Below are 23,909 nucleotides of genomic sequence, written 5' to 3'. Positions count from 1 at the left end.
ATACAATGGAACCATAAGAAGTCATAAGAAAGAAGGAAATCCTGCCACTGCGACATGGATGGACCTTGAGAGTATTACGCTAAGTGAAATAAGTCAGACACAGAGAGACAAGTACTATATGATACGCTTACATGGGTAATCTAAAAAAAGCTGAACTCATAGAAACAGGGTAGAACAGGTGTTACCAGGGGCCGTGGGGTGGGGAAAATGGGAATATGTTGGTCAAGGGTACAAACTTCCAGCTGGAAGATGAACAAGTTCTAGGGATCTGATACACAGCACTGAGAGAGTGCTAAGAAGGGGGAGCTTACTGTTCTCACCACAAACAAGAAATGGTAATTAAGTGATGTGACGGAGGTGTTAGCTAACACTATGGTGGCGATCATACTGCAATATGTAAGTGTATCAAATCAGCACATTTTACACCCTAAATTTACACAATGTTATATGTCAACTACATCTCAATGAAGCTGGAAACCCCCCCCCCACCCCACACACACACGGCTGAAAGCCTCCAAATAATTATCAAGAGAGCATGTGAGGTGCTGGGAGAGACGGGATTCATGCGCCCTTAACTTAGATACACTCATCTTCCTCACTCAGCTGAAAACCTAACATTATACTGTTTCAAAGGGCTCTCTTCTTAGCCATACGTTGCTTATTATTTACCCATACCAGACAGTTATATCAAGAACGACTGGTTAAAATGAAAACATGCCTTATTATCTGATTCACTGATCCATATTTTTTAAACTATTAGACATATGATATCTAATTTTAACATTTCTGTTAATATATCCTACTTTTTCTTACCCAATTAAACAGTGTGCTTTATCTGTTAAATGGGAAAAGTCCACATTTGTCTTTTTACATAATTATTATTAAAGAGTATACCTAAGATCCCTTCATGTAATCAAATATCTCATCAAAAATATTTTAAATATTCCAAATTGTTTCTTAAGAGGAAGTTAACTAGAATATTAATATTAGACATTACAGTTAAAATTGTTTATAACTGGAATAAATACTGGAAACTAAACTGACATAACACAGAATCCTGACTTTTGGATTCAGAACCCCTGAGTACACCCTGCCACTTGCTAGCTGTGTAAAATGAGAAATACAGCAATTGAGGCAGGCAAAGCAGGATCAAAACCATAAAAAGAAAGAATGAAGGATGGGGGGGGCGGGGTGAGAGAGAGAGAGAAAGAGAAAGACAGAAAGAAAGAAAGGAAGGAAGGATGAAAGAAAGAGAAAGAAGGAAGGAAGAAAAGATACCCCTCCCCCCCCAAAAAAAGAAAGAAAAGTTCTATAAAAGCACTATATAGGACCTCCCTGGCGGCGCAGTGGTTAAGAATTTGCCTGCCAATGCAGGGGACACAGCTTCAAGCCCTGGTCCAGGAAAATCCCACGTGCAGTAGAGCAACTAAGCCCATGTACCACAACTACTGAGCCTGTGCTATAGAGCCCTCGGGGAACAACCACTGCGCCCATGTGCCGAAACTACTAAAGCCTGTGCACCTACAGCCTCTGCTCCGCAACAAGAGAAGTCACTGCACTGAGAAGTCTGCATACCACAGCGAAGTGTAGCCCCTGCTCGCCACAACTAGTGAAACCTGGCACACAGCAATGAAGACCCAACGCAGCCAAAAATAGATAGATAAATAAAATAATAAATAAATGTTTTAAAAAAAGAAAAAAGAAAAGTTAAAAAAATAATAACAAAAGCACTATATAAATTGTGAAACAGAAAACAAATGTTAGGTATTAGTAAACCTTTGGTGGACACATCCCTAGATCTATTCAAAGTCTCAAATCTACAAATTCTATTGCATCATCCCCATAAAAAGTGTGCTTTCTGTCTAGACAGAACTATCACCTTCAGTCCTCTTTACTTCTTTCTCCCCCACCAAGAACACTTGTCTTTTCATGAGATTTACTGCATCAATGACAAAGAGCCAGGAATGAGAAAGCTGCATTACTATCTGGTACTGGATGGTTTGCTAGACACACTACTGGGTGATTCACCCAGGCATCAGCCTGGAACACGGATGTCCAGCAAAAGCATATGTTTAACTACATAAGGCAGATCTCGGGGGCACCTGTCTACTGACATCATAACTTTACACCCACCAGCACCAAGAGTCCATGTGTTATGAGGCACAACACCCAAAAGCGTATTTAACCTGATAGAAAAAGTCTGCCCGCACTGCGACCCCCAGTACACAAGCTAGAGGAAGCGGGTGTGCTGGAGGAAAGCCTCAGGTTTAATAAGCCGCTTTCACTGTTAACACTGGGCTCCAGTAGCACCCTGGAGAAATGCCACAGCTCTCCCTGGCCTCTTAAATGTCTTAACTGGAGGAAAAAACATTCCTGGTATGATTCTCTCAGCTACTTGTCCATTTTCATATTAAAAAATGATAAACACATAACAATGATATCTCAAGTATTGCTTTAGGGAGTTTGCCTACAAATTGCCTATAGTTCTTGTCCCACTATCACCGTTGAATATGTTCCTGGCTTTTTACCCTGATAAAGAGTAAAGTTCTTGAATGGAGAAAAGTCTGCTACATCATTTTGGTGTCTCTGATACAATGCATGGTATGTAGAGGATGATCTATAAACATTTATCGGCTTCTCTGAATTTGAACTAATTATGATGAATGCAAACAGAAACCAACAACATAGGGTTTGAAAAGATGAGACAATAGCAGAAATGTCAGAGATTTTAGGAAGCAAATACCTCACCCAAATGTTTATTCCTTATCCTAATACTTATCCTGTAGGTAAAATCTCATTATAACAACCTCCACTGCATCTCCAGTATATTTATCTTTAAAAAAAATAATAAATATATTCCAAGAACAACATCCCTCATTTCTAGGACTAGGTCAGAATGCTACGTCTCTGACGGTGAACAGGCAGCCAAACAGAAGTGCCTGTGAAGACAGCCAGAGGGAAGAAGGTGCCGCCCCAACCCTGCTCCTCCATCTCCAGCCATGCCGAGTGGTCCTCAGCTGCATTTAATCAGCCTCGAACACAGACATGGACGAACATGTGGAGGGGAGGGAGGGGGCTTAGAGGGTGACTGTCATCTGACAGCAGGCAAGGACAGCTCCAAGGGGGCCCAGCTGCAGCTGCAGTCAGGTCTCTCTTCTCTACAGAGAAAACAGCACATTGGAAAGAAGTCCATGATTCAAAGGACTGTTGGTTGGACACAGAGCAAAGAAGACATTAGTTATACCAGGCTTTTCATTACAAAGAATACGCTGAAATCTGAGCAAAACATGCTCTTACTGTGGGTCATGAGCTCTCGCACAGAAATAAATTTGCACTGAATAGTTATTCAACTATAATGAGAGATATAAGAAAAGGATTTACTCCTACACAACATTCAAAGACAAGCTTCATCAACACCAGGAGGCATGCGTGATTCTGTTCTAAGCAAAGGAAAAAGAACTGGACAGTCAAAGCCTTCTTAAAAAACATCATTTAGCCAAAGTCTTAGTAAGATCTTGGCTCTAAAAATCTGGCAGTTGAGAGGAAACAGGAAGTATGCTCAAGGCCCTGGGCCACGGGCGGCACCCAGTGTCCTAGTCTCTGGCCCGAAGCCTAATCCGCAAGAAGCCTCTTGCTTGTTTTGACCCTGCTTGAATAGCTTCTTCTATTCTTGTTGTCCTTACTGAGCATACGGCATTAAATACTTACTTCATTTGAAAAGGTATGTTCAATGCAGAAAATCCAAAAACACAGTGAAGAAAAAGAGATTAAAAATAACCTCTAACAGGAGGGAAAATGGCAGGGGGGGGGATGAATTGGGAGATTGGGATTGCCATATATACATTACTAATAAGAAAAAAAATATCAAGTTGTACACCTAAAAAAAAAAACTCTAACAGCCACTGCCCTACCCTGTCCTTCCCACCCAGTAAAGAATTACCCTGTTAATGCTTTCACTTCACATAAGAAAGGGGCTGAAAGCAGTGGGTCTTAACTTACCTGAAATTATTGCAGCCAAGGACTACTCCAACGATGTTCTTGCCTATGTCGTGCACGTCGCCTTTAACGGTAGCCAGCACGATGGTGCCTTGGTAAGGGTCCTGGAGAGGAAGCCAAGCAGCTGAGCATCACTGTGGTCATTTCAAGGCAGATCACCTAGTTCTCTAGAGCCAGACAGGTGTCGGCACAGAAAGCAATTCAATACAACCAAGCAACCTCAAGGATGGACCCGAGGAACTTCCCTGGTGGTCCAGTGGTTAGGACCCCAAGCTTCCAATGCAGGGGGCGCGGGTTTGATCCCTGGTCGGGGAACTAGGATCCCGCATGCTGCGTGGCACGGCCAAAAAAAAAAAAAAAAGATGGGCCCGGAGCCCAAGTCCCTTGCTCTGTGAGAAGAAGGCCAAAGGCCCCAGCAGCTCAAAGGAGGCCCACCCAGTTGGTTTGCTCAGGGGACTTCAACCAAGAACAGGCATTGCATCACCTCAAAGGACAGTTTAAGTTCAAATTCAAAACAGTCCCATGGCTGACGATCATATCCTTAACCCCCAAAAGCTGCCTGATGAATGTTTACTGTTGGCAGTGAAGGGAGAGGGAGGAGCTGGTGAAGTGCACGTGTCCAGGGAGAATGGGAAGGCGCACAAGAGCCCCGTGCAGGGGGCCTTAAACACTACTGCTCCACGCACCATCAGCATCCCCTCCCCCCGAAACAAAGGAAGGAAGGAAAAGGAAAAGGAGAGAAGAAGAGAAAAAGCAAAGAAAAAGGCATGCAAGGGAAGTGGGATTTTTATAAACACTATGTCACAGCCATTCACAAACTCAGATCCATTTAAGAATTCAGAATCCTAGGGGCCAAAGCTGCCTGAGCTTCACAGGAAGCTCAGCAAGGTCAAAAGCTTAATGAGTTACTGGGGTGGTGCAGCCAACAAGAATGGAATTGGATCCAAAAGCGGTGCCAAGAACACGACCAGCACACAGAGAATATTCAGTGAAGAGCTTTTCCAAAGCCAAACAGTATCTCAAGGGCAGAGACCGAATGTTTTTCGCTAGTGTCAAGCACAGCACCTGGTACACAGTAGGAGCTTCGTAAATAGTCAGCAGATGAATGAACAACCTGTTTTTGTTTGAAATCGTTGGCTTTGTTTGAAAAGCCTATTCAAAAAAGGCTTTATGTTCCTATTAAAAATTTCATGAAGCCACATTTATGGGGAAAATGCCAGGATATATTTCTCTCTTTCATCTCCAACAACAAACACAGCCACGCCCGATGGCCAAGGTCCCTACGCCCACCCCAGTAAGAGTCCAGAGCCAATGCTCACAGGGCCCACAGACCCAGACAAAATGACTTGCCTCGTCTTCTACTGTGTCAGTTAGCACTTTGGTTTCTTCTCTCTCTTTTTCCATGAAGGGAATAAGGTGACCCACAGCCTTCTTCATGACCCGAGCTGACTTTATAACCTGGGGAAAATACAGAGTCAGGCATCTTTACCAAAACACCCGGATGCTTGTCACTGGCCACCTGTGAAATTTTAGCACCAATTATTATGCACGCTTTGTCCTCAGGTCAGCCACCCTGGAGTCCACTATGACAGTGGGCAGGGTGAGGAAGGAGATCCCCACCGGGAATGTCAATGAATGAGGTAGAGCAGAAGGAAAACAGGGCTAGGAATCAAATGTCGCAGTTTCTGTCCTCTGAACTTCTGCACATTGTTTCTTCTCTGTCCAGAAGGCCCTTCATCAGGTCTCCAAGTTCTACACATCCTTCAGGTGTCAAGCTTCTCCTCCAAGTGCCCCGTCTCAGCCTTCTCCTCTCAATCCCTAGCATGACAATTCACTTATAATTAAGGCTTATGCAAAAAAGGACCTTTTAAAGCTTACAGAATTGGAGAAGAATTTTGCACATATATTGGATAGCAATTAATATCCAAAATATGTAAAGAACTAACACAACTTTATAACAAAAAGACAAATATTCCGATCAAAAAGTGGGCAAAAGAACTAAAAAGACACTTTTCCAAAGAGGCTATCAAATGGCCAAAAGTCATATGAAAAGATGCTCAACACCACTAATCATCAGGGAAATGTTAATCAAAACCATACTGAGATATCACCTCACACCTGTCAGAATAGCCATCAAGATAAGCAACAACAGGTGCTGGTGACGATGTGGTGAAAAGGGAACTCTTACGCTCTGTTTGGTGGCAATGTAAATTAGTCCAACTATATGGAAAACAAATGGAGGTTCTTTAAAAAATTAAAAATAGGTCTACCATATCATCCAGCAATTCCACTTCTGGATATAAACCCAAGGGGTATGAACACAGGATTTCAATAAGATGTTTGCACACCTATGTTTATCAAAGCATTATTTACAGTAGCCAAGATATGGAAACAACCCAAATGCCCATCAATAGATGAATGGATAAAAAACATGTGGCACATTTATACAATGGATTATTATTCAGCCATGATAAAAGAGGATATCCTGCCATGTGCAAAATACACAGATGAACCTTGAGTACATTACACTAAGCAAGATAAATCAGACAGAGAAAGACAAGTACTGTATGATATCACTTATATGTGGAACCTAAAAAAGTCAAACTGGAAAGAAAAAAACAAAACAGAGAGTAGAATGGTGGCGGGGATAGGGGATGGGAGGATAAGACTGATGGTGTTTCAGGGTACAAACCTGTAACAAGTAAAGAAGCCATAGAGATCTAATACACAGCACAATGAATATAGATAACAATATTGTACCATAATGATACCATGTGATAAAAATTGCTTCAATGGCAATCATATCACAATATATACATGTATCACTGTGCACCTTACATTTACAAAATGTAACATGTCAAAACTGTTAAACAGACAAAAAAGAACAGGGCCTTTTATAAAATTCATCAATATATACTAAAATTCATGAGTAGAAATAGGATGAGAAACAGGATATTTGCACAGTCTCAGTTTCTCCCCAGAAGTAAATTTATAGTGGAGACACAGCAGACACCATTAACAAAGTGACCAAAGTTAACCTCACCAGTAACGAGACAGAGCCACATGATGGACCTCCTGATATGACCCACTGAGAAGGGCACAGAGAAAACATCAGACAAATTCCAACTGACAGGTTACCATCATCAAACTATACAATACTCTTCAAAAGTCCAGGTCACAGGGAAAGACTCAGGAACTGTTAGAAAAGGCAGGATAAAAGCAACGTGGGATTGTAGAACACAAAGAGAACAGTAGCAGAAATGCTAGTGAAATATGAGTAAGGTCTTTAGTTAACAGTGTTATAGCAGCGTTAATTTCCTGGTTCTGATAACTGTACTATGATCAAGTAAAAATGTTAACATTAGAGGAAGAAGTTGAGTGAGGGATACATGGACACTTTTAAACTACATCTGCAACTTGTCTGTAGGTCTAAAGTTAACGCAAAAATAAAAAGTTAATATAGTAAGTTAACATTATGAAAATAAAGACTGTGGAACTGTCGCAGACTCGGGGAGATGAAGACAGGACAACTGAATGCTCCTTATCTTGAGTGTGGTGAGATGGTTTCACAGGTGCAGACCTGTTAAAACTTATCAAATGGCATCCTTTAAATATGTGCAGTTTATTGTATATTAATTTTAAAACAATAAGCTACAAGAAAAGATGAATGCTATGAAGGAAAATGGGGGAGATGGGCAATGAATAATTATATATAGAATGAGTTTTTAAAAATCAACTATACTTCTATTTTTAAAAAAAGTTAAATAAGAAAAAAAAAAAAAGAACAAGGACTTTTAGTTTTTTGTATGCCTCACAGACTTGAACCCTGAAGGTTCAATATGTATCGAATACTTGTTAACTGATGTGGTCCATAGCTGCTGTAAATCAAAATAAGAGTAAGAATACTGGTTTTATTTGAAACATATCATTTAATGTATATCATTATTTAAAATGGTAATGACCTTTTCAAAATATTTATCCTTAAGGATGAACACTGGCTGCTCAAATCAAATCTTAATATGATTAACTTTAATCCTGGGTTTCATTTTAATTGGGGGGTGGGGGAGAGACAGGTGTTGGGGTAAGAGGTGGTATAGAAGCCTAGAACATGAAGACTGCAATGCTGTGAATGTCCAGATGACCTCTAACCACCACACCAGCCTAGATGGACTTTTCCAGGCTACTCCTAAAAATGCATTTAAAGAAAGAATGACAAGAATCACATCTCAATGCCCCTGAGCTCTTATCAAAATTAAAACCTGAGAAATATACCCAAACCTATTATTCATTAAAAGATAAAGGCTTTTCCTTTCAATTGTGAAAATTTCCCCCCACCATTTGCCAACCTGAGGTAGAAACATTTTTCCTGCTCCAAAAAGATCACCAACGATTTTCATGCCATTCATCAGTGGCCCTTCAATGATATTCAGAGGTCGGGGATATTTTTCCTGGTTTAACCTGGCTTCCTCAGTATCCTCAATAATGTATTTTTCAATGCCCTATTTTAAAAAAAAAGAAAGGGAAAAATATCACATAAAAAAATTGGCTTAAGTTCAAACAGCCAACAAAGAATAAATCATGGAAATACTTAAGATTATGGGTTTGGAATCAGACTGTATGGGTTCAAACCCTGGCTCCTGTCACTAATTTAGACAATTCATTAAACCTGAGCTTCCTCGATGAATATATCACATAGCACCAACCTCACACGGTTATTTTGAGGATTAAAAGAGATAACTCATGCAAAGTGCTTAGCTGGCTTTATTAATATAAAGTAAGTACTGAGTAAAAGTGAAAAATTAGTGACACAGGGAGTACTAGTAAGTTAAGTTCAAATTCATAATAAAATACACTTTTTATCCCAGTGGTTTAACAGCTTATATATGAACAAACATCTCCTGCGAAACCAGTATGTTTTCTCACTGTAATTCACAGGGCTCAGTGAGGGCAGGAACGACAATGGGCAGAACGCTCAGGCGAAGTTCAAGGTCAGCCCCCACTGGTCAAGCCCTGGCCCTCCAGCATTCCCACTTCAAGGATCCTGGGAGGTGGCCGATTAGTTCCACAACCTGAAGTACGTGAATCTCAAAAGGTCCAAGAAATTCAAATTTAAATTCTAGAGGCAAAAAAAGAACTCTGAAATTTCCCAGACTCACAAGAGCAGAAACTGAAGCCAAGAGATGATTTATCTGGCCTAAAATTTCAATTACAGCAGAAGAGCCAGGACTCACTTGTTGACCGAATGACAGCCACTTGGTCTAGGACAGCATTTCTCCACCTCGGCACTACTGACAGTGTGGACTGAATACCTCTCTGTGGCGCAGCCTGTCCTGCGCATCACAGGATGTTTGGTGGCATCCCTGGCCACTGGATGCCAGTAAAAGCTTCCATCCCCAGTTGGGACGACCAAAAATACGTCTAGATAGTACCAAAGGTGCTAGAGATAGGGGAGGGGTGGAGGGCAAAATCACCCAGGGTGGTCCAGGGAACCTCCTCTGTCAGCTGCTGCCAGCACCTCCCCTCCAGCCACGTCATCAGCCACTGGGACCAGCCCCAGCCTGCAGCCCACACTCACCTTCACGAGGGCGTACTCAAGGCGCCCTTCGATGGGGCCACTCCTCCACTCGTCAGTCTGGATGACCTTCTTCCCTCCTTTGCCCTGAGTCTGGATTGAAATTTGGACAGAGAGATGGTCACTTACTCAGCTAATTGGCAGAAAAGAACTATGCCTTATTCTTCTTTTACATTTCAAGGCCCTAGTAGAGTATCCAGCATGAATTAAGATCTCGGTAAATATGTGAGGTAAGGAGAGAGCGAAAGAGAGAAATCTTTCAGAATTTGAACTGCTTTAAAAAATTTTTTTTCCTTCCAGTTTTACTGAAATATAACATAATTGGCATATAGCACTGTTTAAGTTTAAGGTGTACAGCATAATGAGCTGCCTTGCACACATCGTGAAATGTTTATCACAACAAATACATGAACATCCATCATCTCATACAGATACAGAATAAACGAAAAAGAAAAAAAAGCACTTCTTGTGATGAGAACTCTCAGGAGTTATTCTCTTAACAACCTTCATATACAACATACAGCAGTGTTAATTACATTTCTCATGCTGTACAATACACCCCAGTACTTATTTATCTTACGAGGAAGTCTGTACCTTGACTGCCTTTATCCTGTTCTCCCTCCCACCACCCCCTGCCTCTAGTAATCACAGATCTGATCTCTTTTTCTACAAGTTAGTTTGTTTTAAAAGCATAATCGACCTACAACACTGTTAGTTCCTGGTGCACAGCACAGTGCTTTGACATTTCTATAATTACAAAATGAAAACCACTAGGATTTGAATGTTTAGGAGGGAGACAGAATAAGGCTCCATTTTTTTTTTTCCTTCCTTTCCTAAAGGATAGCATCCTAGGACCAAAGATTTCCAGGACAGTAAGAGAAGATAAACTTCATATCTGATGAGCTTTTAAAGTTCTCCAGAAGGACCATCACCACCCACAGAGATGTGCGGAGAGGCTGTAGCGAAGCTAAGGCAAATATCATCCTGGAGGTGGGCACACTGCGAGGTAAAACACACAGACTGTGCTCTCAAGGACTTTGCCGTATCATAAGGGAGGCGGAAGTACACAAAGAAAGGAAAGCTAAAGAGAAAGCACACGCCAAGGGCTGAACGAGGAGAGGATACAGACGAGGCTAGGAATTTTGCGGAGGGAGTGATCGTCACGTACTGGAGTGGTGAAGAGAGACTTCGAGGAAGCTGACAAGTTCAGCAGAGGGACAGAAGCGCAGTGATCACGGTACGGAGGGCGAATGGCGTTATCGGTCTCCTCCACCTCGACTGATGGCACTAGTTACTCAAACCAGAAACCTAGGTGTGACTCTTGACGCTCCATCCATTCCTCACATTCAGTCAATCACCGAGTCCTAATGATGACACCGCCCCCATATTTCTCTCCACTTCACTTCCACTTTCACAGCCCAAGCAGCCAACTGGTCTCCAGGCCCAGGATCACCCTGGTCTCCAGCGCATCTTCCGCACTGTAAGCCAGAGGGACCTTTCCAAAACGCAAACCTGACCAAACTGCCCCCACGGGAAAAACTTCACTGTAAATTCCCTGTTGCTCTCTGGATAGAGTACCAACTCCTTCCCATGCCGTGTGACGCCCTGATCTGACGTCCTCCCAGCTTCATCTCTGCCATTCCCAACAAACTCAGCCGTCTTGAACATTTCAATTCCTTACGTTCTCCATCATCTCTGTCATCCCTGGCCCGTCACCTCCGTTTATCTGACATTAATTCAGCACCTACCAGAATGCCAGGCCCCAGCTAGATGCAAACACTCCTCCTCTGGCAGGGAAAACCAGTACTGCACTCCCTCCCCAAATTTAGCCGGGCTAACTCCTATTGAGCTTTCAGGTCTCACCTGACCCAGCACTTCTGGGAGGCTTTCCCTGACCACCTCCACCTTTGGGTTCAGTGTCCTTCCTAAGCAGTCTCATAGCATCCGATACATGCCCTGTCACCGCACCTACCTACCACAACGGATGACAACTGCCTCTACACACGTTTGCATGTCTCACTAAGCTGCAGGCTCTGTAGGGGCACGTCTCTCTTACTAGTTAGACCCTCTAAGTACAGAAAGAGCAAAGCACAAAACAAGAGTTGGGTAAATATGCGCTGAATGATTTAATGCCTAACAAGAACGGATTCTCCAGAGCAATGTTTGTGCAGGACAGGAGAGGCCAAGTCACAGAGTGCCACAGATCCATGCTATAGCACTTGGACTGAACCTTCCAGGCAATGGTGGTGGGGGCGGAGGGGGAGGAATGACACAACACAAAGTTCTGAAGCTGCAGAGTAACCTCCAAAGTAGTCTTTTTTGTTTGGCCACACAGTTTGTGGGATCTTAGTTCCCTGACCAGGGACTGAACCTGGTCCTTGGCAGTGAAAGCGCTGAGTTGTAGCAACTGGATCGCCAGGGAATTCCCATCATAGTATTTTTAAGAGAACCCTAGAAGGGGGAGAATGTTTTAACAGTCCATGATGAAGGCCTGAACGACAGCAGTAGGAACACGAAGAGGAGGAAAGGACAAACATAAAGGCATCAAGTAATGGACAGTGTAGAAGGAGAGAAGGAAGGGCCTGGGTCAGTTCCCAGGTTGAGGGCTGGTGTGGTAACCGAACGGCGCAGGGCTTCCTCACATGTTGAGAGACCAATGCCTCTCTCATACGCCTTAAAGAAGATGGCAATTAAAAATGTGTGTGTGTGTGTGTGTGTGTATAAGTATATATATTCAGCATTATTTACAACAGCCAAGACATGGAAACAACCTAAGTGTTTATCAGTGAATGAATGGATATAGAAAGTGTGGTGTATATATACAATGGAATATTATTCGGCCATAAAAAAAAGGAAATCCTGTCATGGGTGGACCTTGAGGGCATCATGCTGCATGAAATAAGTCAGACAGAGAAAGACAAACACAGTACGATCTCACTTATATTTGGAATCTAAAAAAAAACAAAACAGTGTGGTGATAGATGTTAACTAGACTTACTATCATCATTTCACAGTAGATACTGACATCAAATCATCACGCTGTACACCTAAAACTAATGTGATATGTTAATTATATCTCAGTTAAAAAGCTTAAAAATTACAAAATTCATAGACTATATACCCTGACCTTTATTTAAGAGAAAATACAAAACCAGAGCTGTGTGACACAGGGAAGGGAAAAAAAAGAATAAAAAAAGAAAGAATCCTTCTAAAGCTCACGTTCACATCACTTGATACATGTAAACACCATTTGTTCTATTAGCCACACAATCAGGCTATTCCTGCCTGCAGGATGGAGGCTGATAAGTAAAAACAGGGCAGAGTGTTCCAAACACTCTTGGAAAAAAGACCTGGTGTGTTCACACAGAAGGGGCAGGGAGGGGTTGACACATGTGCCGTTATGAACAGTGGGAAACGAGGATGCAGTGAGGACCAGTGAGGATTTCCCTGCAGTGTCGGGGGTTTCACTACCACACCTGATAAATGATAAACATACTTCAGAAAATCAATACTTTAAATGGTACCATTTAAGAGCAGCTATTTCAGAAGTACGACCCAGCATGCTGCACCCATCTGCTTTCCAACTAGTTATCCAGTAGGACGCTCTCCATGATCTAAACACAAGTTGCTGCAGTTTCACACACTAAGTCGGCCAGACACCACACACAGCAAGGAAGGTCATCAAAACAGAAAGCTTCCAAGCACAGCGGCCACTCAACCGCCGTGTCCACTGGCTACTCCTTCATCTGCATCTACTGCTCGAGAGCGGCTCCTGCTTCACAGGGACCTCTTGGGGACCTGGGTTTTGTTTTTGATGTTAAACTGGACCAGCATCAAGGGAGGAAACTGCCTGAGAGAAAACCAAAGGGGAGGATGAGTGCCCACTGGCAATGAGAAGCACCAAGGCCATATCAAGGAACAGATGGCCTTCTCTCCAGAAAAGTACCAAGAATACTTCATCCGATAAAACCATCATAAACTGAAAATATCGTAAGTCGAGAACACATTTACACCCTAACCATGAACTTCACAGCTTAGCCTGGGCTACCCTAACATGCTCAGAACACTCATATTATCCTATAGTTGGGCAAAATCATCTAACACAAAGCTTACTGATGTGTTGAATACCTCATGTAATTTACTGAATACTGTCCTGACAGTGAAAAGCAGAATGGCCACGTGGGTCCAGAGTGGTTGTAAGAGTAGTGGCTGTTTCCCCTCGCAACGGCGCGGCTGACCGGGAGCTGCGATTCCCTGTGATTCCCTGCCGCCACCCGCATCACGAGAGAGGATGGTACTGCATATCACTCGCCGCGGAAAAGGTCAAAATTCAAAATTTGAAGTACAGTTTCTATTTAATGCTTGCTGCTTTCGCACCACGGTAAGTTGGGGACTTGTGTATTCTCACAATCTGAGACCGTTCAAGAGCCCTCTGACCCAGAGCAGAGATCCTGCCTGGTCACGCCCAAAAAGTACTGCCTAATAAATAAACTCCACATGAATTACATGGTCTCATGACACCTGGAGCTGCTTCTTACCCAAGATAATTTATTCACCACAGGTCAGTCTGCACCAAATCAGGGGAATTATTTTTCAATAAAGCCCGTGAGAGAGTTTAGGAAGATCAGAGACAGGACTCTTTCTACTCTTTTTAATACTGAATAATCTATCAGATGAAACTTGGGTGCAGACTTCATCATCTCATAACAAAGAGAGAGAATCATTCTCTTATAAAGAAAAAACAGTTCCTCCACCTTGATTTGCCTAGTAACATTCCTGCTTTTCACGCTCCCTTTGCACTCAGTGCACCCTAAGGCATGGCTACAGAGCTGACGACTCCTGAGTGATGAAAGCACACCTGTTCTGGTTATTAGTTCCTTACTGGTAACAGAAGTCACCTTCAACGCAGACAGCCTACTTGACAGGGGGGTCAATGGCTTGTAATAACTCCTTGTGATCACACGAAGGAGGCAACTTTCTATATGATGGGTTGCTGAACGCTTGCAATTGCTATTAAGATTTCCCCTTAATCTTCAGCTCTGCCCCAGGGGCAAAACCTCTTGGCAGCTCAGCAAGATATAAAGAAACAAAAACTTGTAAACTAATAGTGAAAGTGAACACAGACCAAAAAGAATGACTGATATAAAATACAAAACCTTAAATGAGAATAGGCTTACAGAGCCCTATCTTTCCTAAGTAAAAGCTGTCTTATCTGAACAGTGGAGGAGATGAAATAACACTTTATGGGTTAATTAAGAATGCTCTAGTATAACTTCCTGATTATAGAAGCTAAGATGCCCTTCTGGCCTTCAGCAGAACCCTATCTTAGTCAGTAACTAATGAAGGATCCCCCGCTAAGTGGAAGGCAGGCTAAAGACAAAAACTGAGTAGTGTTTCACACTCATGTCCTGACGTCCAAAGAGTATTAAAAGGCTCAGCACTTCGTCTATCTGAGTAGAAACAATCGTGGAAATAGGGAAGGAAATCTCGGCACTGTTTCTTATGTAACGAGCTGAGAAGCAGAACTTGACTATATTTGCAACAGTCAAGACCTGAGACATTCTGTCCTGGGTCCACATGCGAAATCGGAAATGTCCTAAGGAACTGAGAGGAGGGTCGTGTGCTCACTGGCACTGAGTCTGAACTCCACTCTGCTTTGCTGGAGGAACCTAAGGCTAACGTGGGCTGTTTCAGAAATCTAAATCCCGTCACCTGTGAGGCTGATAAATCAAGGATGCAATTAATTCTAAGTTGTCCTGTCCTTCTTCCAGAACACTTTAGTACTCGTCAAAGGAAGAGGAAAACTCAGCAGTTCTGCCAGAGATGAACCGAGATTTTAACACGGAAAACATTAACACAGGTGGCAACACATACAAAAGCATTCTGCCACTTTCCTCACGTGCTTTGTGAGAAAAATGTCTTCCTCTGCTATCGCTTTCTGAAACACATTAAAAAGTAAGTTTTCTTGAGGTAAAGATCTCATCTTTCCTCAACCTGAGCTCTAGGAAGCAGCACCCATGATAAATACTTACTATACCTAGGACTTCCCAACACATAATAAATGGAAACAAGGAACTGATTTTCGGATTAACTAAAATGAGACTCATGTCTACAGATCAAATGCGTACAGACCTCAAGCCCTGAACTGTAGAACTTTGCTACAACTGGACCAGATCCTAAGAAAACAGGTATACAAACGTAAACATATAACAACAGGAATCAGGGAACCACCTAGCCACACAAGAAAAACCAAAATAGACAATTTACACTATGAGGTAAAAAAGTATCTAATAAAATGGAAAGGTGTTTCCAGTATACCACTAAACAAACAGGTTACCAGAAAAGCATCAAGAATACAGATTTTTATAAAAATGTATGTGAGTGTGTGTGTGTGTATAGAAACACCTGTTAGCACATATTAGTTTTGAAAAGAAAAACAAAACCATGACTAGAGGGTTATAACAAAATCTCAACAGTGGTTAACAATGGGTAGTAGGATTATGAGTAATTTTTATTTTCTTCTTTGGCTTACCTATATTATCGCAAATTTTCTAGAATTAATATGTGTTACTTTGGTATGAGAAAAATTAACTTTACATTTTAAAATAAATTTAAAGAACTATAAACTCAGAATACTGAAGCAGACTGGGTATGGCCTGTTTATCCTTTCTCGCCCTAACGAAAACACCTTCTTTGGAATACTCTGTAGAAATCTTCAATGATCCGAAGGCATGGTGGGATCCTTGCTTCTATTCTACGGTGAAGGTCTAGTAACTATGAGTGAATGACAGGTTCAAAGACAGGAAAAGCCATCCGTCAGAACACCTCTCCCTACCTGGGCGTAGCGTAAGAGCTTCTCGGTGGCCTCAGGGTCTTTGTTCCAGATGAGGTCCTCACAGAGCTGGAGAAGTTCCTTGTGGATGTCATCATACACAGGAAGGCTTCCAGCATTCACTATCCCCATGTCCATACCAAACTAAGGACAATAAAAAGAAAAATGAGGATTTCCAGGGATACTGTAAATCAGAGGTCAGTGACTCTTTCTGTAAAGGACGAGCTAGAAAATACTGCAGGCCACTCTCCGTCACAACCACTCAGCTCTGCTGCCGCAGCATAAAAGCAGCCACAGCCAGGATACGAGTGAGACCGTGTGCCTTTGTTCTAATAAAACTTTATCCACAGAAACCGGCAGCAGACCAGAGTTAGTTTGTGAGCCGAACCCCTGCCTGATGTAAAAGCCAGTGTCAAAGGGCAAACAGGCGTCCCACATACCTTGATTGCGTGGTACAGGAAAACCCCATGCATCGCTTCTCGGATGGCGTCCATTCCTCGGAAGGAAAAAGACAAGTTGGAAAGACCTCCGCTTACTTTGGCTCCAGGTAACGTTTCCTGGGGAAAAAATTTTAAATGTGAAAGGATTTCCCTAGGCAGCAATCACATCCCTTAAGCTTTATTTATAAGAGTAGAAAGTTAAAAAATATATACATTTATAAAGTTCAAAGTAACTGAGAGCTTCTTGTAGCTAGAGACAGACCAAAACTTGTGTATTAGGGCATCCTGAAGGCACTGCTTCAGTTCTTCCTACTAGACTCTAATCTCCCTAAGGGAAAATAAAAAATTCTGCTTTCTCTCTGTGTACTTCTACACTGACCATGATGGGCCACAATACATGCTCAGTGTGCTGGAAAATATCCGCTGGGTAAATAACAGAGAAAGAAAGAGACGGATCACAGAAAGACAGAGCAGGAGGTCACTCACTGGAAGCACAAGCTACTAGAAGGCTTTCATAGCCTAAATGAACAAACTCCCTAGTTCACTAGAAAATTGACTAATTATAAAAGGACAAAAGGAAATTGAAGTTCCCACCACACCTTATGACATATCAAGAATTAGTACGGGGCTTCCTAGGTGGCGCAGTGGTTAAGAATCCGCCAGCCAATGCAGGGGACACGGGTTCGATCCCTGCTCCAGGAAGATCCCACATGCCGCGGAGCAGCTAAGCCCGTGTGCCACAGCTATTGAGCCTGTGCTTTAGAGCCCGTGAGCCACAACTATTGAGCCCATATGCCGCAACTACTGAAGCCCATGCACCTAGAGCCCGTGCTCCACAACAAGAGAAGCCACGGCAATGAGGAGCCCACGCACCACAATGAAGAGTAGCCCCCACTCACCGCAACTAAAGAAAGCACACACACAGCAAAAAAAAGACCCAATACAGCCAATAAAATAAATAAATAAATAAATAAAAGAATTAGTACGCATGTGGAACAACAGGAACCCTTACTTCCTGTTGGCTGAAGTACAAAGCAGCTCAAGCATTTCGGGACACAGCTGGCCACTGCCTGTTACTGGACCCAACCACTCCACCTCCAGGAGAATGCTGTACAGAAACTCATGCGTGCAGGTGCAAGAGATATATACAAGAGACATATCCAAGAACACTCAAGGCAGCCTTGCTCATAGCGTACCCGAGCTAGAAACAAACCAAACCCTGCCAACAACAGAACACTTACTTATGCAACAGGTATATGATGGAATATTATACATTAATAAAAATGAACAAAGTACAGCTACAACACAGGCGAAGCGTTAAAATGAGATTGGGTAAGGAAAAAAAGGCATAAGACTACTAAGATTCTATTTATAGTGAGCTCAAAAACAGGCAAAACTAAACTGTAGCCTTCGTACAGTTGCTTCTCATTATTTGTGGCAACTGTGTTCTGTGACGTCACTGGGAACGCTGTGAACTGGGGTAAAAACCACTGCTCCCACGGGACATGCGGGCTTCGGTTCACGAACTTCTGCTCCCCACATTGTCATTACTGATCAGCACATAACCCTGTTTCATACGTGTTTCCGTTTAAAGACATCCTGTTTAATATACATTCTTGATTCCCTAACACTGAGCTCACAACCAACAGTGCCACAACTCGTGTCTAAGCAGAGCTCATCTAACACACATATCTTCTCCACAAGGCACAGCACAGCCTCCTTGCCCATAGGAACACTAGACAGCACTTCAGCACAATGCATGGGGGCCAATTAAATAGAGAAATCATTCACCAACAAAAAGCTCCAAACATGTGAAAAACATGGCACTAAACAGACGGCGAAAAGGCCCTTGTTTCATGGAATGAGGGCTGAACCCAGCGGGCAGGGCGGGCCCCTGCCGACTCGTCTGGAACAGGTGGGGCAGGCGCTGGGCACTCCCACCACTCTGCAGGTGCGGATGCCGTGAATGACGCAGAGGCACCGGTGGTACGGACTCAGGGGTCACAAATACATTTTAGCAAGCAGGTGATTTTGCAAATACAAAATCCATGGATAATTCAGATTGACTGTGTGTATATTGGGTTGGCCAAAGAGTTCGCTGAGTTTTACCTAAAGATTGTTCATTTTCACCAAGAACTTTACTGAACAACACAGTCATTAACTGAATGAACTTTTGGACCAGCTCAATAGAAGCGATAAAATTATAAAGAAAAGCAACAAAGTCGAATCATAAAACTCGGCATGGTGGTGCCTTCATAAAATTCGGAATGAGGGCGTAATCAGAAAGGAAGAGTCATGGAGGCGCCACCCACGTTCCATTTCAGGACCCAAGTGAAGGCTATTACATGCTTCATAATTAATTATCTTACTCTACATTTTTTCTATATTCCCCAGTGTGTGTGTTTTACTTCACAATATAAAACAATATATAAAAGGAAAACAATAAAGGTCCTTAAATAAATAAATATATATGGTAGCTCAAACCATTCACTGGAGCCATGTGATAAATCTGAGCGATGTCATGGGTAGAAAGGAGAAAATACTCATACATACTTTGATGCCTTTTGTTGCATGGATAAAATTGACAGCGTACAAGTTGTGTTCTTCCATCCCAGTACCGATGGTGAGGATGTTAGGGTCAAAGATGATGTCATTTGGATTGAAGCCCAGTTTTTTCACAAGGAGATGGTAGGCCCGCGTGCACACTCTGATTTTGATGTCTGTTTCTGTTGCCTGGAGAAAGAAGCAAAAGATGTAATTTGAAACAGAAAAATGAGGTGTTATCTGTGAAAACAGAAGGATGATTCACTTGTCGAAAGCGCTTAAGTATCAATGCTTGAATTTCATAGAAATCCAAATGTCAAGAAGCCTCTAAATATTTATCAAATTATCTCCGAGGAGGAATTAAAGTTGCTTTGTGTTTTCATCAGCACAGCAGCTACACTGCTTCTATAAATATCAAATCTTACACACATGTATGGCATATTAATAAATAGGCTTCTTAAAAATACACACATAGGACTTCCTAGGTGGCGCAGTGGTAAAGAATCCGCCTGCCAAGGCAGGAGACATGGGTTCGAGCCCTGCTCTGGGAAGATTCCACATGCCACGGAGCAACTAAGCCCGTGCGCCATAAAAAAAAAAAAAAAAAATACACACATAGGATAAAAGTTCAAATACTACTAAAGAATAAATTAAAAAATAAGTGCCCCCCTTCTCTGGACCTGCCTGCAGTGTCGTAACCCATCACCCAGGCTTTCTTGGACCTTCCCGCAGGAACAGTCTATGTAGATTCAAAGCTGTGTATTTATTCCCCACCTCCACCCCACCCACCATAACATCAGCTAATGAACGTGCGCCTTAAATCACAGATATAAATTAATATTGCTTTTCAACACAGTGACTCTAGAAAGCTGAGCATGGACTCCCGCAAATCCCAGTCCTCCCATTGCTTCCAATCATCCTCAGGAGCGGGTCCCACGCCTCCAATTTTGTTTCCGATCATTTGTCTCCTCATCTGCTCCACTCTCCCCACACGGGTCCCTTGATGTTCCTGAAACCCACCAAGCTCGTCCTCCCTCGGAGCCTTTCTATTCATGGCTGCCACTGCCCAGAACACACTGTGACATGGCTCTGTGCTTCGCATCTCTCAGGTCTCTGCCCAAAGGTCCCCTTTTCAGAGAAGCCTTCCTTAATCACCATCTCTAAACCAGCCCCCCACGACCCTTCCTGCCTCCTCCACTCTTTTTTTTTTTCTGGATGTGCCAGTTTATTCACCCATTCATGTACTGAAGGACATCTTGGTTGCTAGATTTTTTAAGAACTTTTATTGAGATATAATTGACATACAATAAACTGCATATAAAGTATACAATTTGATATTTTCTTATTAGTAATGTATATATGTCAATCCCAATCTCCCAGTTCATCCCCCCCCACCCGCTCTCCCAGTTCATCCCCCCCCACCCACTCTCCACTCTTCTTCATAGCATCTCTCCTTCTAGAGAGTATATTTGGCAACTTGTTTATTATTTTTATTTGTTTTATTATCTATTATTAACTTGTCATCGTGAGCTAGAATCAGTCTTGCTGTATCCCCAGAGCCTAGGGCAGTGCCTGCCAGAGGTACTCAATATTACTGTTGAATGAATGAATGAATGAGGCTTGGACTCAGAGCATTTCTGAACTTTGTCATGGAAACTGTCTTCAGGTCAAATTTACAACCTCAATGCGAGGTTTATTCAACAAATTTCATGCCGAATGATTTCTGATTGTAGGAAAAAAAAAATCTGCTCTGAAGAAAAAATGAATACTTACTATCACTACAGAGGTTCCAAAGAAATGTCACATACAATCCTGAATAAATGTGTAAAATGTTCTTGGAAAGTGGCCAACGCCACTGAATTAAGCGTGGAGTCTCCCAAGCTGACAGCTAGGAGGGAGGATACCCTTGACCAGATGTGCGAAGTGTGGTAAACAGTCAGTTCCTGATCATGCACACTCTGACCTCTAGAGGGAGCTCTCAGGCGACCAGGGAAGGTGGGTAAGGACGCTCTGCTGCAGTTCAAGGACATTTCGTGAGGCCCCAGCCTCCAGAGAAAGGTGTGGTGGGGGAATTATAATGCTCAACATCACTAATCATCAGAGAAATGCAAGTCAAAGCCACAATGAGGTATCACCTCACACCAATCAGAATGGCCATCATCACAAAGTCTGGAAACCACAAATGTTGGAGAGGGTGTGGAGAAAAGGGAACTCTCCTGCACTGTTGGTGGGACTGTAAGTTGGTACAGCCACTATGGAAAACAGTTTGGAGGTTCCTTAAAAAACTACAAATAGAACTACCATATGATCCAGTAATCCCACTCCTGGGCATATACCCAAAGAAAACCATCATCCCAAAAGAAACTTGTACCATCATGTTTATTGCAGCACTCTTTACAATAGCCAGGACATGGAAGCAACCTAAATGCCCATCAACAAATGAATGGATACAGAAGATGTGGCATATATATACAATGGAATATTACTCAGCTATAAAAAGGGATGAGATGGAGCTATATGTAATGAGGTGGATAGAACTACAATCTGTCATACAGAGTGAAGTAAGTCAGAAAGAGAAGGACAAATATTGTATGCTAACTCACATATACGGAATCTAAAAATGGTACTGATGAACTCAGTGACAAGAACAAGGAACCAGATACAGAGAATGGACTGGAGAACTCGAGGTATGGGAGGGGGCGGGGGGTGAAGGGGAAACTGAGAAGAAGCGAGAGAGTAGCACAGACATATATATACTACCAACTGTAAAATAGTCAGTGGGAAGTTGTTGTATAACAAAGGGAGTCCAACTCAAGGATGGAAGATGCCTTAGAGGACTGGGGCAGGGAGGGTGGGGGGGACTCAAGGGGGGGGCGTCAAGGAAGGGCGGGAATATGGGGATATGTGTATAAAAACAGTTGATTGAACCTGGTGTATCCCCCAAAAAAAATAATAAAAAAAAAAAAAAAAAAAGAACTCACTCAGATCCAGACTTCTGATTGCATGCCTACTTTGGTGTTCTTTTTCAACTGGTCTCCTTGGTCTCTAATCTCTCCCTGCCTCCTGCAGCTGCTGGGGTTAAAAGTTCACCTCCTGTTGGGGACGTGCGCCCATGAGAGCAGACCAAAGGGCCCAAGGAAAGGATCACAAGGAGTGGGCTCTGCAGCCCCACTGCTCCAGGCTTTAGGGAAGGTGGCAGCTCTCGTCTTCCTTACCTGAATGTCTTCAACAGCTTCTTCCTTCAGTTAGTGATAAAGTCAAGGTCAGGATCAAGATATGGGCCTGGAAGAACGTGGTCTGGAGCAGGTCATCCAGGGGCACCTGTAGTCTTGGATTTTAGTTCCCCCTTCACAGAGGGCCAGAGTTCTAGGTTCTAAGTTCATGGCCCAGCTAAGCTCACTAAGAGAGAAGGCACAGGCGTTCAGGGCTACCAGTGCTCTTAGTACTTCTTCGTAACCTAGTTTGGTTGGTAGGTCCTGGTCTGTCCTTTCTCTGAGCCGTGAATGACGCCTCACAGGACAGGAATTCATCTCTAGGTCAGAAATGAGTCAACAACCATCAGCTCCATAAGGATGAGACCCTTGTCAAATCGTTCTCCCAGCACCTGATACACTACCTGCCACATTAACAGGCAGGCAACTGCTGTCTGTTGAATAAACAAGCGAATCTCAGAACGCACAGTTTCGATGGACAGGCCTTTGCCAGGACCGTATCACATTAGATTCTCCAAGGTTCTCTCTGTCCTGTTCCTCAGCCCGGGTGGTGATATAAACAGCCAATAAGCCTTGAGGGTTGAGGATTTCACAGATCCAGGAGGCTCTCAACTTTGGTGGCATGTTTTAATAACCTGGAGGGATTTTTGTTTTTTAATACTAATACCTAAACCTCACTCGAGACCAGTTAAATCAGAATCCTGATATGAGACCTAAGCAACAGTATGTTTAAAGAGCTCCTTAGTGATCCTAACGTACAGCCCAGGTGAGGACCTCTGATGGGTGAGATGCACCTTCTCAGGCTGAGCTAGAAGAAACCTCAGTGACAGTACTGCAAATCTAAAGGCCAGGAAGGAAGGAAGAAGTATCTTTTAAGATTTTATGGTTTCCCAGGTTTATTCTCAAGCTGCAGAAAAGCTAGACAGCCATCAGTAGGTAGAAAGCTTCAGTTAAGAAATCTACTGCTCAGGCTTTCTAGGTTATCAGACACTTAGGGAAAAATGAGATAAGCATAAAACAATTTTTAGTTATCAAGGCTGATACTATGCAAAAGAAAGAAAAAGTATCAAAGACACCTAGATCCTGTGAAACTGCAGCCTGACAAGGAGCAGAGAAGGAACGGGACGAAATTCAGAGGCAAGTTAAAGATTTCAAACTTGACTGAACCAGCTTAATGTGGGCCTCGGAACACAGCAGGGGACCCATCATGCTGCCAGAGGTCAAAACAGAAGTGACGGAAAGGGACATGTGTGCCACCATCAGAAAGGCACTGACAAGTGAGAAAGAAAAAAGCTGAAGAAGGGGAGTTTCCA

General features: G+C 42.8%; 1 protein-coding gene across 7 annotated transcripts in view; it reads right to left on the bottom strand.

Annotated features, from left to right (window-relative positions):
* Positions 1-23,909, bottom strand: part of MTR (5-methyltetrahydrofolate-homocysteine methyltransferase) — a 108,964-nt gene that overhangs the window by 34,105 nt on the left and 50,950 nt on the right. For all 7 annotated transcript variants that reach the window (XM_057736227.1, XM_057736228.1, XM_057736231.1 and 4 more), the window contains 7 exons: positions 19,394-19,573; positions 16,841-16,957; positions 16,404-16,544; positions 9,572-9,661; positions 8,343-8,495; positions 5,347-5,454; positions 4,000-4,100 (listed from right to left, as the gene is read on the bottom strand). In XM_057736227.1, the coding sequence (XP_057592210.1) occupies positions 4,000-4,100; positions 5,347-5,454; positions 8,343-8,495; positions 9,572-9,661; positions 16,404-16,544; positions 16,841-16,957; positions 19,394-19,573 (890 nt within the window). The remainder of the gene's footprint in view (positions 1-3,999; positions 4,101-5,346; positions 5,455-8,342; positions 8,496-9,571; positions 9,662-16,403; positions 16,545-16,840; positions 16,958-19,393; positions 19,574-23,909) is intronic.

This window comes from Hippopotamus amphibius, chromosome 5, assembly GCF_030028045.1.
Source record: "Hippopotamus amphibius kiboko isolate mHipAmp2 chromosome 5, mHipAmp2.hap2, whole genome shotgun sequence".
Taxonomy (NCBI): Eukaryota; Metazoa; Chordata; class Mammalia; order Artiodactyla; family Hippopotamidae; genus Hippopotamus; species Hippopotamus amphibius.
The sequence above is the reverse complement of the archived record's forward strand: the minus strand, read 5'-3'. Positions and strand labels throughout refer to the sequence as shown.